Below are 18013 nucleotides of genomic sequence, written 5' to 3' on the forward strand. Positions count from 1 at the left end.
CCCCACCACCCCCAGCTCACTCCTGGGAATGGAGAGAAATATTAAGTTCTGCCTCTATGATTCAGAACTCCAACATTTTTGATTTACTGAGAGGTTCTGTCAAGTAGTTGATGAGCACTTTATTTTTCTAGAACCACTTCTCTCAATATTCAAATTGCAAGCTAAATTTTATGTTTTAAATTTAAACAAGATCAAAAGTGCACCTTCCAAAAAATAAAATTCCTTCAGATCTAACAATGCTAAAATTAGGCAAAAAACTTTGTGAGGAGACATTTTCCTGCACCACTAAAAAGAACTAGGGGCAGCAATAAACACTGGCCAGCTCAGTGATGTCCACATCTCGTGAATGAAAACAAAACCCTGCAGTTTGAGAGAGGAGTCCCAGGTTGAGAAAAATCAGACAATACATACCACTGCCCCCACTGGAATCACAAATCCCTACAATGTGAAAGTACACCATTCAGCCCACACCAACCCTCTAAAGATCATCCCACCCAGAACCATCCCCCATCCCTGCAACTCTCCATTTCCGATGGCTAATCCACCTAGCCTGCACATCCCTGTACACTATGGGCTATTTATCATGGCCAACCCACCTGACCTGCACATCTTTGGATTGCAAGAGGAAACTGAAGCATCCAGAGGAAACCCACGCATACACAGGCAGAATGTAAAAACTCCACACAGACAGTTGCCCAAGCATGGAATCAAACCCGGGCCCCTGGCAATGTGAGGCAGCAGTGCTAACCACTGAGCCATCATACCAGCCTCTAATGATTTCTTGGATCTCCCTAAAGCCGTTAGCAATAGGTTTGTGATAAGATTAACTGCCCAAAGGAATTCAGTCTTAGAAATAAGTTGATTTTGTCCTAAACTCGGCTTGTCACCAACAGGTTGACAAACTGTCCAGTATTTTATCAATGGGTCCCTGATATTGACGTCCAAAATATTATGGGACACCTTTTCTCCATTATTTGTTGAATTGTATTGAAGACAAAGCCTGGGTTTGTCCTCTTGCGTCTTCCTTGGTACATTTTTTTCATGAACGTGCATCTTTGCTTCCATTCTGTGGTCAGCAGTGTGTCTCCATGTGCATCCAATGTGCTGTTATTTCACTTCAGTTGACTTGGTCACCCAAATTATCACGGGGTTCCAGTAGCTGACAAAAGCAGCAAGTTTGATCGTTTATCACCACCCCACCCTAATTCCCCAATGTAAGCTCTGCATTTTTATCAGTTCAGATCCTATTGTCTGAGTATCTTGTTTAAACAGCCTGTCTCCAAGAATTCTAACAAACTTTGTTGTTTAATTGAGACATCTCATGGGAACTTTTTGTTTGAACAAGTTTTGTATGTTCCAAAAAGGACATCTCAGCAGACAAAAATGCCATTCCAATCTAGACAAATCTGACGGAATACAGTTCCAAATTTCTCAACTCAAACCTTCCTGAGTTATCAGGCAGTACTGCAGCTAAAATGTCTGGATCACAGTTGAAGTTCCTTAGCTTGTACTGCTCACATCGGTGCATCTATCCTAACATTACAGACCAGAGCATAACAGTCCTGCTCATTCAAGATCCACTGCTACTGGATAAAGCATCAATAACTGTAATGAATCAGATTTCTTTCTGACTTGTTTTTCATCTCCTTAAACACGCTTATCAGAGTAGACTTACAAAATTAGAATCAAGACACAAAGATATTAAGTTAAGGAAAAAACAGAGAAGCAAAGTAAATACTTCTGGATGGAAGCCAAATGCTGTGGGCTAAATAACTGTGCAGAAAATGTGTTCAATTATGTAAATCTGCAAATTTATACTAAATCTCTTAATTAATACTATGTTCCTAGAACAAACACGCTAAATATCACAATCTGTGACACAAGTAGAACCTTTTATCTCTATTTCCAGCTGTGCTCTCTTCACCAACTTATTAAAATATGGCTGAATTGTCAGCTATCAATTTAAATGTTGAATCTATTCGATCTTATCAACAAATCCTGTCCTCTCCTACAAATTTATGCTGTCCTCACAACATCCTCAACCCAGGATAATGCTCTGAAATATGTAGCAGAGAATTCTTTCCATCTGCATCAAAAGAAAACATCAGGAAAAAATGTGAAGAATAAAAAAAAGTGACGAGGGATATGCTTTTATTATCCAAGCTGTTTGGATCTAAACATATCCCAACTGAATCCCAATAAATGAACTTTAGACACTGTTCTAATGCAGGAAATAAGGAATAACAATGCTGAAAAAGAAAACTGGTGACTGGTCTCCACACTTCGATGTCTAAATGCAAATTCATGTGATCCCAATGCATGCACCCTCTGAGTGTTGTGAAACTTACACCATTGCAGTTCTCAAGCCCAATCCTGAAAAAGCATGGTGACTAGTGCAGAAGAAATGAGAAACATTTCAATAGAGGGTGTTATGGGATTAAAACATATTCTTCTTTCTTCTCTCCTGAAGGGGTACATATCCAAAGGATTAGAGAGCTCTCCAGATCTTTTATAGGTGACCAGGTTACATGCCTAAGCCAAGACAATTTCAGACAGCCAGCTGTACAGCGATAATGGGATGAAATCCAAACTTGACCCTGACCTTACATCATACTTTATATATGCAATTCCCAAAGGATAAACAATCAGGATGGAAGTCTCAACTTGGTTTTCCCATTTCTGGCCAGAGATTAGTGTGATTATTTCCAGTATTCTGACCACTGCCATGGTTAACATAAAACTAAACAATATCAACCTGTTGTGACTTTACATGACATGAAATCTCAACTTTAAATACTTATGTATCATCCTACTGTCTTTGAATGATAGGGGCTTCCAAGACAAGAACAATACATATTATCTCATGTCAAGGTTACATACGGCTCATAACAAAAAATAAAAAGTCATGAGACGTACATCTGTATCAAGAAACCTTAAAATCACCATTCATTTCTGGTATATTCCAACCCTGTAAGGTTACTTCGCTTCTTCGCTAAAAACATAACTTTTCAAACTGTATTACTCTGATAGAAAAATTCCAAATTGTATTTGGTGGAAGTCATGTAAGTGATTATCATTAAAAATTGTTTGAAATTATTTGCTCAGAGCAGAAAAAAAAATTTGCAAGGAAATAATAGCTTTATTAGACTTGTTAAAAATCAGTTCACAATTCAAGCTAATGGTTATTTGAATCTTTTTCAGAAAACGAATGATGCTGAATTACTGAACCAAATTTGGAAATCCTTCAATTCTTCTGAATAGGATAATTATTATGACCTTTTATTAAATTTTAATTCTGCACCATTTTGTCTTCCTACTCAGTTGTGTAAAATTGTCAGGAATAAGCATAATCTGACCTTACCTTGTACAATTATGTATACCCTCGATGTCCTGGGATGATTGTGAGTTTGGACAGAGCAAGTGTATGGGCCTTCATCGTACACATCTACACCCACTATCTGAATGCTGTATTCTGTTTTACTATTCGTCACAATAACCACCCGAGGGTCTAGTGACCACTTATCCTTGCCAGCGTAGAGGATGCTGGAGCGATTCAACCATGCCACACGAGTCACTCCACTGTCAATAGAGCACCTGAAATTAGATCATAAAAGAAAAACAATCATCAGAATATTGAAGACTCATGGACAATAAAAATAAAATATTGTTTAGGATGTGTTGCCATCTCCTCAATAATTAAAATGGCAACTTATGCAGCTTTATCACGGAGCTATACAGAACCACCAGTTGAGGTTTTCTGTTTTTATTGGCATATTTAGTATCCTTAAGTAATGGCGAACTGCATCCACACAAAGGACAAATCACTTTCAACCAGCGGACACCTATTGATGATGAATTACACAATGACTTTGAATGTTGGTCAGCAAGTATATGATCAGTAAATGCTGGATTTATTCCAGTCAGGCAAAATCTGTGGAAGGAGCAAATTGAGATGCTATTTAATTCACTGTAATGTGCACAATTGGAATCAGGGGTTAGTTAAATATGAGGCATATATTAGCCTGAGATATTTGGAAGCATAATGACAGGAACGAAAGACAGAGAACATGCAAAATGCTGAGGTAGTGCAGGAGGAGGCAGATGAAAGTAAAAGCACAAAAAGCAAAATAAAAATGTGGAGCATACAATTCCATGATCCAGTTATTTACACACATTGAATTAATGTGTAGAACGAAGTTGGACAGACAGCCTAGAAATGGCTTCTCTCTCCAACTATTTAATGCTGTTTCGTTTTCCCTATTCATCCGGAAGACGTAGGCTTTGCTGGGTGGGACTGTATCAGTTGCCATTCCTAATTGTCTTTAAGGTGGTGGTGGTGGTGAGTTGCCTGCTTGAGTTGCTACAGTCCATTTGGTCAAAGCGCCCCCACTGTGCTGACAGGGAGGGAGTTACCAAGATTTTTATGCAGCAGCAGGGAAGGCATGACAGCACAGTTTCAAAGATAACAAGGTGTGGAGCTGGATGAACAAAGCAGGCCAAGCAGCATCAGAGGAGCAGAAATGCTGATGTTTCAGGCCTAGGCCCTTCTTCTGAAATGGGGAAGGGGAAGGGGATTCTGAAATAAATAGGGAGAGAGGGGGAGGCGGATAGGAGATGGATAGACGAGAAGATAGGTGGAGAGGTTGACAGCTTACAGGTGGTAGTATTCTCAAGCACGTGCTGCCCTTGTCCTTCTAGATGATCGTGGCCATGCATTGGAACAGTGCTGTCTAAGGATCTTTCGTGAATTGTCACAGTGTCTTCTACATGGTGCACACTGCTGCTAGCGTATGTAGGTGGTGGATGAAGTGTATCTTGTAGATGGTGGACAGGCTTTGGGAGTCAATAGTTGAGTTACTCACTGCAAGATTTCTAGCCTCTGGCCTCTTCTGTAAACCCAAAAATTTAAAGCTGGTCCATTTCGGTTTCTGGTCAATTTCACCCAAAGAATGTTGGCATTGGGGGATTCAGCAGTGGTAATATAATCGACTGTCATGGGATAATGGTTAGGTTCTGTCTTGTTGGAGATGGTCATTGCCTGGCACTTGTGTGACAGAAATCCCACTTGCCCCATGTCAGCCCAAATCTGGATTTTCCTAGGTTGGTTTGCATTTTCAGACAGATGGTTTCGATATCTGAGGAGTTACAAACAGTGCTGAACTTTATGCAAACAGCAGTGAACATTCCCACTTTAAGCTAATGATGTAAGGAAAATCAATTGACAAAGTAACTGTAGATGATGCCTGCAGTCATATCCTGGAGGTGAGATGACAGCCAATAACTACAACAATCTTATTCCATGCCAGATATGACTCTAACCAACAGAGGGCGCTTCCCTTAACTCAGATTGATCCCAATTTTGGTCGGCCTCCTTGATACTACGCTTGATTAATTGTAACTTTGATGTCAAGGGCTGTCACTCTTTCCTCACTTCTCACATTTAGTTGTTCTGTTGATGTTTGACTGGAATGAAATCAGGAGCGGGGTTGGCCCGAGGGAACCCAAACTAAGGTCACCAAGGATGAAAGGTCTAGGCCCGAAACGTCAGCTTTTGTGCTCCTGAGATGCTGCTTGGCCTGCTGTGTTCATCCAGCCTCACATTTTATTATCTATCAACAAGGAAGTTGTTGCTGCTTGATAGCACCAGAGAAAACCCCTTCCATGATTTTATTGATGATCAAGAATCGGTGAGGTTGTGTTTGTCCTCCAGGACATATCTGGCCAATTTTCTACATTACTGGCAGCTGCTATTGTTTCAGCTGTGCAGGGACAGAGTAGCTGCGTGTGTGCCAGGTTCTACAGCAGAGGTCTTCAATATATTGCTGATGCTAATATTCCCCTTGGGGATCCTCCTATCATTCCTCAATGAAATCTATTATCATGATGATCTATTCCTTTTTGAGCAGTTTAGGGCCCCATATCTAAGGAAAGATATGCTTTCATTGGAGAGTATCCAGAGAAGGCTTACAAGAAGGAACCCTGGGGGTGAAGAACTTGTTGTTAGATGCCCAGTTGAAGACTCTGGGTTTGTACTTGATGGAGTTCAGAAGGAAGGATGGAGTGGACCTGATTGAAACTTGCAGAATACGGAGAGGCCTGGATAGAGTGGATGTGGAAAAGGTGTTTCCACGAGTAAGAGAGACTAGGAACCAAGAAAATAGCCTCATCATGAAGAGATGACCCTTTAGAACTGAGATGAGGAGGAGTTTCTTCAGCCAAAAGGGTGGTGAATCTGTGGAATTCACTACCGCAAAAAGTGGCAGAAGCCAAGTTATTGAGTGCATTTAAGACTGAGAGAGATAGGTTCTTGATTGGTAAGGGAATCAAGGGTGACAGGGAGAAGATATATCAGAAATATTTCAGAGATAGCAAAAGCTACATATGCTGGAGTAAGAGATAACATAAGTATGGAGCTGAAGGTACACAGCAGATCAGGTAGCATCAGGGGAAGGAAAGTTGACATTTTGGGTCAGGATCCTTCTTCAGAAATGGGGCAGGGGAAGGGAGCTGGGAAATAAATAGAGGGGAGGGGTGGGGCTGGGGAAGGCAATGTGGTGGGGATTGGTCAGTGAGGTAGGAGTGTCAGATGGGTGGGAGAGATGATGGCCAGGTTGTGTCAGGTCAAGGAGTTGGTGATGAGAAGCAGGCTTGGAAATAGGATGAGGCCAGGGGTGGGGAGATTTTAAAACTGGTGAATTCCATGTTTAAGCCATCAAGCTGCATTGTGTTATCTCGGAAACATATCAGCAATGATTGAATGGTGGAGTGGACTTGATGGGCTGAATGGCCTAATTCTGCTCCTATATCTTATGGTCTTATGAAATCAAATGTTTCTCTTGCTTCCCCTTAAATATATGTGTGGTGTAATTGTGTAACAACTGAGTTCATTACTATTAAACAATGTGGTCAGGATGAAACATGTCTGACTTCAGCTCAAAGTGTTGGAGGAATTGTAAGACTTATTTTAAAGGCAAAGAATTGTGTTTGTCCACATCAATTTACTTACACTTGAGTGAATAAATAAAATCACAAGAGTAGGTGTGGATTATGTGCAGTCATGTAAAATGGGTGACAGAGAGTTAGCTGTCCGCATTATACCTCCCTGATTGATATTTCCATTGGGTTCAATCAGTGACGGGATCTTGCTTATGGATGCCTGTCATACATTGATACATTAAAACATGTTGAAGCTGTTGAGCTAGCCACCTCTGAAAACAATGCAGCAACAGGCACATGGAGTTTAGTGGGTAAACCCAGGATGTCTGAAAGCACGGTTTTGCTGCTGGAGAGAACACAGAACATATGCTTTGTTCCAGCTGGGAAAAAAAAGTAATTAAAAATGTGCCTCCAGGCCTCACCCCCTGCACGTTCCTCCTGCCCTATTCATGACAACCAATTCCATCCATCCACCCCTACAGCCTCACATACGCTTTATATCAGGCTATGTTCTTCTTCACAAATCCACCTCAACTCTATATTCTAAATTATGCCCTTGACCCAGGTCCTCATGCCACGCTAACAGATGCACTCTTGCCCATCCACATGCCATCTTAAAACCTCTATGTTGACTTAGCGCTGGTGAATGCCAACCCATGTGCTCCACCCTATTGTAGGTATCCTTTTACTTTTCATGCCGATTCACTCAACACATCCAACATGGGCTGACTTCAGGGCCAATACTAATTTAAAATAAAGTAAAGGCCTAAGTATCAAGTGATAAATTGTCCATGTAAAAAACAACTTAATCTATTCTAAACCTTTGCATTCATCAACCCATATCAAACACTTTATGTCCATTCAGAGATGTCAACAAACTATGAACTGACAGTTATCCCACTGTGAATCTTGTGTAATCAGTCATTCAGTTCAGACCCTATAATGTAAGCTACCTGACTTGCCTTTCAACAGAAACTGAAACTATCCTTGTCTCCACCCAGCATGAGTGGAACAGCATCTAGACTTGGGCTGATAACTACCAAAAAACATTGATGTCACACATGTCCCAGTCAGTGACTGTTACGTGAAATTTATAGTTCCTTCACTCTTGCTGGGTTAAAACTCTGGAACTTCTTTCCTAACAGCACTATGGATGATCACACCACCAGGATTGCAATGGTTCAAGATGGCAGCTCCACTTTCTCCAGTGCAATTCATGGTGGGAAATAAATGTAGGTCAAGACAACTGTGCCTGGATCTCATAAACTAAAAAAATGACAGAATACAACAGCAAACACTGATAGTCCTTTTAAAAAAAAGCAAGATCTTTCAAAGAAAACCTAGAGGATTTAAATCCCTTGCTAGGTTAATATGTAGAGTGAACGTATCCACTTTTTTGCACATATTCAAGTCTACTCAATGATCCTTAAAAGGATCTGAACTTCCCAAAGGTGTTCTTCAATCTCTCTAAAAGGGGGTGCAACCTCTCCAAAGAACTCCGGTAGGTTTTGTCCTTTCCTTTGAAAATGTGAAGCCCATAATCATGTTTTGGCCAGGCTATGTCCAATTCACAAAGGTGCAAACTGCCATCCTTCCTCATTCTCCTGACACAAACCCCCATCTCCAGTGAAAATTATTGTTGTTAGCTTCAGGAACAGGGCATCCATAGTTAGACCTCCAATATGACCTGCACTAATGCAGAGACCCTCTCAACCTTTTCAAACTTTCAGGCCAATGGGACCACTGAGGAAGAACTATTATTGCCTTGGACATAAACCACAATGTTGATTTTCTGCATGACAGTGCAAATTAGTTCTTGAGGATTAAGACAGCAACTTTGAGACCTTGTACTTTTGAAAGGGGAGCATAACGATCCCATCGAAAAATATAAAAGCTGTTGTTGATTTTAATAGTCACATATGGGTCCAGAGGTTCCCAAAGTACACTGCAATCTTTAGTAAATGTTAATTTATCTTCTCATAACACAAGATTTCTCAATCTATGTTCTACACTATACATATGATGAAACCTTCAAAATGATTAGCCTCTGTTTTAATTGTCTGCAATTGCTATTTCATGTTAAACCACAAGATATATAAAAAACAACTTCATTACTAAACTGAATTAAGTAGATACCTACTGTTTTCACAATGAGGTGAGGACCAAGTGATCCACATCTTGAACAATAAAAATCCATTGTACATTTTTTGAACAAAAACATGTTTCAGTAGTAAAGAAACTCTTATTAATTTAATCTTTTATTCATCCATTAAATCTTGTCCCTAAAGAAATGCAGGATTTCAACCAGTATAGCTTTTGCTAAATAATTGCCAAATTCAAAGCCAACAAGGAGTTCATTTCCTATAACCAACCATCCACAAATATAATTCCATTCTCAATTATATCTGTAAAGCCATCAGGCACTGCCGCAATATAATCAGCTTCTTTAAACTGTTTTCTATGTGCCTCGCTAAAAACACCTGCTTGATTGTCCATGACTATCCCTTGCTTACGCCATTGAGCTATTTCTAACTTAATCCCTGCTGATTAGAATGCTTTGTTCTCTTGGCATTTTTTGACAAAAATAATTTAGTTCAATATATGATGGTGCCAGAATTATACGGTGCAAATGGAGACCATTCAGCTCTTCATGGCTGTACCCTTTTTGAATGAATCATCCAATTTGTACTAGAGTTCTGATCTTTCCAATGATATGAAAAAAAAAATTCTCATCTTCAAAACATATCCAACATGGTCGTGAATGTATTTTTCACTCTTCATCTTTTAATGTCAATTGCATGATAAAACATTTCATGATCATTTTAGTCCATAATTGCTGTAAGGGATAATCTTCTGCCCTACAAAAGACTCTCAAGGAAAGTTTACAGTCTTGCCTTCAGTCAGGTTGGTATAGTCAGTGGTTAGTATAATATGAAGACTCACACTATTACCTTTCTTATTACAAACTGCTCCAATTTTAACATTCCTTTTAATTAGATCTATGGCTCAGAATTGTGCTCTATCTCGTTTAGCAAAGAGCTGTCGTAGTGTTATTGGTTTGTGCAGCTACTGGAGAAAATTACCAGTATTGGGGCAGCACGGTGGCTCAGTGGTTAGCACTGCAGCCTCACAGCGCCAGGGACACGGGTTCGATTCCCGCCTTGGGTGACTGTCTGTGTGGAGTTTGCACATTCTCCCCATGTCTGCGTGGGTTTCCTCCAGGTGCTCCGGTTTCCTCCCACTGTCCAAAGATGTGCAGGTTTGGTGGACTGGCCATGCTAAATTGCACATAGTGTTCAGGGGTGTGATAATCTAGGGTGGTCCAGATGCTGCTGGTAGATTAATGTCCAAAGATTCGTGACAAGCCTGAAATTTCCCACAAGGTGTGAATCAGCACAAGTGGCTGAACAATTTTGCCCAGTTTATTGTTAGTCTCTTAAAAAGCATCAACTAATTGCCATTCCCCAGTTTTAAGGTGTAGCTACATTAACTTTTCTATTAAAAAACTGGCAGCCAATTTGGACACAGCAACATTCCACAAACAGTAACGTATAATGATTAGACAGTCTGTTTCTAGATCTTGTGGCTATGAATCTATGGCTGTATGTTGTCTGAGGGATAAAGGATTGGCCAGGAGAGCTGAAAGAACTTATCTGCTCTTCTTTGAAACAGTAGCACAGGATTTTTATTTTAACTTTCACCTGAGAAAGCACGTAAGATTTCATTGAAAGTCGTAACATGTAAACAAGGCACTTCTCACTTTGCATAATACTTATATGTCAACCTGGAGTTTGAGCTCCAATCCGGATGTGGGAGTTGCAGTCACAAGGCTAAGTGGTACATTAAACCACTGTGGCATAGCCGCTGTGCTACATTGCATGGGTTCTGAGTCAGCATGTAGTGCAATTAGAACTTTATATCCCAATGTTGCAATAATACCTGCAACAAAATGCATGATGGAGCTGAAACTATCAACAGCTCCCACAGAAATCTCACTCCCTCGAGACCTCTTTCTCCTCACAAGTATGCTACCATGATGTTCCATGAGGCTGATGTGCTGAGATACTACAAAAATCTTTTTTTAAAAATAATAAATATGTGACATTCTCCCGCTGTTTGAACAGAACGCACGACCTTGTGAATATTTTATTCTTCCTCACCCAATCATAATGCAACCAATTTGTTTTTGAATTGTGGAATCATCGCAGTAACCCCATTTGAGTTTGCAACTTTGTGTCTGGAAACTAATGTTTCGTACCAGGTTTTCATCAGTTATCTTCTAAATTTATCTTGCTGCTGGTTCAGTTCTGTGCATGTTTGATAGCACAAACCTTTGTTTTCTACCAATGCAGTCATCAAATATTTCCAGAATATTTTGGCAAATGTAGCAGGATGTAACAATTTGCAACTCAGTATATACTTTTTACTGAGCATCTGAAGTTTGGTAAATAAATGGTTTATACTTAGTTCTAACAACATTCAAGGAATTCACATATAAAAGGACTATCTATTAACTGAAACCATTCTCATTCAGCAGACCAAACTTGGATTTATCACAGCCAAAATCTTAACTGGAATAGAAGCAATACAGAATATTGAACTGAAGACAGAGTCTAAGGAGAATTTTCTTGGTGCCTGAAGAATAATAGGTATAGATTAAATGATTATCTTTTTGAATGAAAAGTTACGAGCAACTTTTTATATGGGAGCACCATCACCTGCAAGTTCTCCTCCAAGTCACTCACCGTCCTGTTCCTTCACGGTTGCTGGGCATTATGGGTCAACCCAGAGCAGGTGGGCTTCAGCGGTTCAAGAAGGAAATTCACCACCACCTTCTCAAGGGCAATTAGTTACGGGCAATAATTTTTTTTCTGAAGAAGGGTCTCAACCCAAAATGTCAGCTTTCCTGCTCCTCTGATGCTGCCTGGCTTGCTGTGTTCATCCAGCTCTACACCTTGTTATCACAGGCAATAAAATGTTGGTCAGCCAACAACTTCCATGTCCCATAAGTGGAATAAAAAAAAGTCTTTGCAAGAATGTTCTGTGCTTGCAGCTATCATTGATTCACCAAGAATTCCATATTAGAGAATGTAAGAATTTCACATCTATTATTTTGCCTTCAACTCCAACATCACAGGTTTCCCACTTTGATGTTATGCTCCCAGATTATACCTTGGAGGATCCATTCAGTAGTCTGGCTGCCATTGGTTTTAGTGAGTGGTAGTTGCTGCTCCAATAATCCTTTCTGGCCACTCTGCACAAACGTTCATTTTTTTAAAGTACTAGGACAGTCCTGTGATTGTGTGGCATCTCAGACCTCTGGAATCTAGCTGCTTTATTGGAAGATTGGCAGCACATTCCAAATGTAATTATGTGTGTGCATGCCAGTCGATTTACTCTTAGAGACCAAACCCTAAACTCAAATCTGCTTTCAAAACTGATATGTAATAGATTCAAATAAGAATGATCATTTAGCCTATCTTAAGGTCATCCATCCAGAACATCTTCCCAATCTGCTTATCACAGTATCCAAATTTTCTGTTAACAACTCAACATTTGAGCTGAAGTCCCTAAAGTCTTTTTGTTGATTACCACTTTATACTAAATTCTACAGTTTGCAACTATAATCCAAGTTTTGCACTTGAAACTTAATTTTATAATGCTCTGTAAAATAAAATGCTCACTTATGACCACATCATGCTTACTTATTAAATAGTTATGCAGTTTCCACTTTTTTTTCCTATTAGGATACATGTACAAGTGATGCCAAGCAGACTCTGAGCTCCAACTTTAAACCAGTCCCTGGATGCTATCCTCAATTAAGTAATGACACATGTCACCAGAGAAGAGAGGCTTTACACAGGAACTGCTTATCTGAGATGCTGCTTGCCGAAAATTCTTGGCAGGAAAATAAGAAATTAAGGCAACACAAGGCAAAGAAAATATAATGCAAGCGAGAAAAATTCAACATAAATAATGGAAAAGGAAGGAAGGAAGGAAAAGGAACAGCTTTACAATTGCAGTTTGAGTTTTTTTCCCTGATATTTAAAACACAACCTTAATTCTTATTTCCATTCTACAAGTGCAGTCAAGAACATGTATCACCCTCATTTTATACATAAAAGAACAATTATAACGTAATTAGCTCAACAATAGGAGCCTCTAAGTACCAGGTGCTATAATTAGCTTGATTTAGATAGAATCTACAGCATAGAGATAGCACACACTCGGTTCCTTCCTCATCTGCTATCTGAAGACTGCAGTGATGTTAAGGAGCAAAGGTGCATTCTTGAGCTGTGTAGTCAGAGGTATTCTGTATCTGTATGCAACCTGGGAATTATTTCATATTGACAGTGGGCATTAACCTGAAATACAAACTCCTGTTTCTCTCTCCACAAATGTTGTCTAACCTGATGAGTATTTCCAGTACTTCTGTGTTTTATTTCATATTTATAACAGATGCAAATATTTTGACTTTGGTCTCTTACATCTTTAATGCAATCAATTGAAAGTAGTTTCCACAGTAACGTTTTCTTATGATGACATTGACAACACTGCAAGGTTACTTTCATACATACGTTATAATTCAACACAGACCATTTCTATCAAACATGTACTGCAAATAAATCTAATCAAATAAGGTATGCTGAAACCACACAAAAAATCATCGACTCTTTTGTTCAGAACAACTCTTTTTGTTTCCTTAAAATCATTGAGTAACACACTACAACTGCCCTAAGGTGATTGCAAAATGTTCTTGTAAATCCCAAGTGCCGCGTGGTGGGTCATGCAGCAAGAGTTTGTTTATTGTTCATTAAAGAGGAGCAAATGCAGCACAAAAAGTAGTGACCCTGATGGGCTTGATTGTCCTTGCAGAGAAAATAGAATGCTTTTAGTATAAAGCTGTAAATTTGTCATACATTTGCTATTGTACATTGGCCCACAGCAGGTCTGAGCAGCAGTGCAGCACCATGATAAAGTGCTTGGCTTCTCATTTCTAACAAACTCTAAAACATATGTGGCTTCAAACTGACACTCATCTGTTGTACGAAGGCTGGCTGTTACCAGGCAGAAAAAGGCACCTTGACAATTTACATAGAAAATATTTTCTTTTCTCTTCTGACTTTTACCTTTGTACATTTCCATAAGGCAATTTAGCAAATAAATTTAAAACAACTACCTTCCTGTTTTCTTCGTCTTCCCCATCACAAGCTATGACCCATTTACATTGCGTACACAAGAGATCCCTATGATTGATGTTCAAGCCAATTCTTCAAGCAACTCCAAACTCTTGAAGCCTATCTCTTTGATGAAGCAGTTGGCTCACTTTCAGACATGTCCCTATATCATTGCTCATAGTTCTTGCTTGATAATGCCTTTCTGAAGGAAAACCACGTGGAATTTGAGGCATGAGCTGTTTCTCTCTCTACAGATGCTGCTAGACTTACTGAATTTCTCCAGCAGTTTCTGTATTGAGCCTGGCATTTAGTTAGTTAAGTGGGGGTGAAGATAATGTCTCTGAATTGAGCCTTCAAACCCTTTAATTATGTTAAAGATTTAACTGCGATCATTATTCTAAATTTTGATTATTACAGGTCAATTCTATTCAATCTCTCCTGGTATGCCTGGAATCAACATTACATATTTTTTATTTCCCACTCCAAAGACCTGCTTCAGAAAGTAGATCAAAACCAGAACCAGTACATGATGTGGTTTCTTGCACTACCTGAATTGTAGAATTTGAGGATTCCCTGATATGTGAACTCACATGACACGTACCACAAAGACTCGGTCCTTTTTGAGACTGATGTCTTGACAGTGAATAAGAATACTCATACATTGGCTGGGTTCTATGCTTATGGATGTTTCTATGCAAGAATATACATAAGCAACTGTGTGAAGACACAACACTAACTCAGTTGCATAGATAGGAAGCGAAGGTGAGATCTCTTTACATGGGACTATAATATGTGTGATATGACATAACTGTCTGAAATATTTACTGCCCATCCAGACTGGAATTGGTTTTATCCATTTATGGGATGTGGAAGTCATTGGCTGTACCAATATTTTATTTATTGCCCATCTCAGGTTGCCATCAAGATGGTGGTGGTGAACTGCCTTCTTGAACTACTGCAGTCCAGCCACTACAGCTACAATGCCTTCAGGAGGGATTTCCAGGATCTTAACCGAATGACACTGAAGGAATGGTGAAAATGTTCCAAGTCATGGTGCTGTGTGACTTGGCAGAAATTGGAGGGTGATCTTGCAGATGGTGTTCCCATTCATCTGTTGCCTTATCTTTCTAGATGGAATCTTGAAGATTTTGAGGAATGGGGTTGTTACTATTGCCTTTGGCAGCTTGTTCTACTGTAGGATGGTTCTTGGGAAGGAATACTGTTGATAGAACATTCTGGAATTATATGGTCTTTGTAGTTGGCTTGGACAGCCAACTTGTGGTTTGTCATTGTGGAAAGCACTGGGTGCATGTTACTGTCAATTCCCAGCACTCCATTTCATATTTCATATAGAACAACATCAATCTACTTTTCCTTCTCCTTTTCTATACTGATTCCCGTTCTAAATATGTGAATAAGTCTGACAGGTAATTTTCCATGTCAATTGGTGCATTGTGTGTATATTTGAATCACTTCAAACCTATTTTAGCTCTTGGTAAATAAGAATCTAAGCCACAATTTGTACGCTCGAGGGTTGGATGACCAAATGTTTGGTAAGCAATAACTCTAATATCATTGTAGCAGTAATAAAGATTCCTACTCAGAAACTCAAGAATGCTGAAACAAAAAGAGAACCTGGAAAAACACAATAGGTCTGGCAGCATAGATGGAGGAAAAAAAACAGTTAAAGTTTTGTGTTCAGCGACCCTCTGACTCAAATTTATTATATGGTTTTGTTTCAGATTTCTACCATCTACAGTTTAGATTTATCAAGAATGCTGGTTGTTTTGAATGTTGTCAACTGATTGTGGAATTATCATTGAAGATTGCTTCTAAGATGAAGCACCAGGTGCGGTTATGTGTCTACCTGGTAGAGAATCTGATTCCAAAGCTTAAAGATGTCGGTAGTAATGCATTGGACAAAGTATTGCTTGGCATTGAAAGCCATTTCCCACTGGCCCTGGCAGTTTTGTAATTGTAGAAAATCATATTGCAATGAATTATATGGTCTCAAGATTTTTCTGATGAATGAACCATAGTGATCCGCTAATAATTCCACACAATTCTTTTTAACTTGTTGGGAAGTTATTTAAGTATTTCAAGAAGAGGAAAGGACATGATTCATTTCTTTGACACAGTCATAGAAATATCTGTAGGAGAAAATTATTCCCCCAATAAAATACCAAGCTTTGTCTTCTGCTGGAAAGGAATTGCAGGATTCAATTTGATAATATCCACCTGATTCCATTATGGTGGAATTTGGATAAGTGTTTTTCATAAGAAAATTTTTCAAAGGATTTTGAGTAATCTTCTGTTGCCAGAACAGTAGTTTTATCCCTTTCAAGACATGAAGCTGGGCCACTGATACTCTGATAAACCTATGCTTCAGTACATCATTCTGACAAAAAAACATTCTGACGATCAAGTATTAAGAGTCTCAAAGGCTGCTTGACATAAGAATGAACAATATATTCAAAAAATTAATTATTAACATTGGTGAAGAATACCAATTTGTACTTTGATCTTCCTCGAACAAGCTACCGAGGTCTTCTTATCAGTTGTCCTGCTTACTCACAAGTTGTTTTGATAACAAGTAAATCTTCGGCACAAGGTTAGGGACCCAGCTGATGGTAATCCAGTACAACTCAGATTCCAGAATAAAATATGAAAATAAAATAATTTTAAAATGACTTGTTGAGATGCTGCTTCATGTAGTGGTCATTCACTGAAATACACTCAACAAGGTTACATGCTCTCTTTACTACACAAAAGAAAGAAAAAGCTATATAAATGTTGGACATAGTCTGAAAGATCTTAAAACACACAGCAAAACAAAGTCACATTCTGTTTCCCATCACTGTTCATTGTACAAACTCAAATCCAAAGAAATTCCCTCTATGTAAAATCTTCAATTTTGACTTAACTGATTTCTCCCCATTACATCTTCCAAACTATATTGTGTCCTTACACACATACTCACGCAAGTAAGACTTTTTCAGCTCTTCATAGCCAAACACTTCTGGTTTGAAGGTTTGACAAACTAAACTTTTGTACTGAGGCAATTGTGCTTTCTCTAAACAGTCTTTTACTCCTTTTGAGAAGATAAACTGTATTGGTTTTTAATCCAAATTTTGTCTCCTCTGAATGTCCCAAATGCATAACATTTCTAGTTTTCCTGAACTAAAATTAGTCATTAATTACCCTGAACACTGGAAACAAGATGATGAACGTCAATGTTTACCCTATCTGCAGTAAACCAGCACAATAAAAACAAACTTACATTAACATCCTGTGGTGTCTCTGCTCATTGACGGATTGCAATAGGTCACTGTTTTGAAAGTATTGTCTGACCCTGCCATTTATTAAACTCCTATGAAAAATAAACAATCTGATCTGTCATTATTTTCAAACATGATCGCTAAAGATCTCTATGAATGCAAGATCTTTCATCACAACTATCAGCTAACTTTTAAGTCTGTGTATGAAGAAAATAGCCAGTTTTGAATTTTTTAACTTTTTTACCCACAATATCTGAAAAAAAAGTGATTAAAATGTGACTTGTCTTTCAACACCTGACTTCATCTCAAAGAGAAGAATCTAAAACACTCCATGAAGGATGGCTAAGATCTTAAAAAATGCAAACACAATTATTGAACCACCACACATTCGGGACTGTGATGAGATTTGAGCTTCATTGCAGAATAGTTGAAAGTCCAATTTAAATTTAATAATGACTGACTAGATTTTATAAGGCTCAGGGAAACCAGCAGGTGAATAAAACCAACAGTATTTTATATTATTGCTCATGGTCAAAGGGAGGAGGAGTGTTTCCCCAAAATCCTCCACAAATCTGTTGCTGAATTTGACTGATCATTCTCTCAGAATCTGTGATCTCAAGC

General features: G+C 38.9%; 1 protein-coding gene across 7 annotated transcripts in view; it reads right to left on the reverse strand.

Annotated features, from left to right (window-relative positions):
• LOC125466979 (opioid-binding protein/cell adhesion molecule homolog) overlaps window positions 1-18013 on the reverse strand; it is a 918931-nt gene that overhangs the window by 557912 nt on the left and 343006 nt on the right. For all 7 annotated transcript variants that reach the window (XM_048562240.2, XM_059639054.1, XM_059639056.1 and 4 more), the window contains one exon: window positions 3362-3594. In XM_048562240.2, coding sequence (XP_048418197.1) covers window positions 3362-3594 — 233 coding nt within the window. The remainder of the gene's footprint in view (window positions 1-3361; window positions 3595-18013) is intronic.

Source organism: Stegostoma tigrinum, chromosome 32 (genome assembly GCF_030684315.1).
Source record: "Stegostoma tigrinum isolate sSteTig4 chromosome 32, sSteTig4.hap1, whole genome shotgun sequence".
Taxonomy (NCBI): Eukaryota; Metazoa; Chordata; class Chondrichthyes; order Orectolobiformes; family Stegostomatidae; genus Stegostoma; species Stegostoma tigrinum.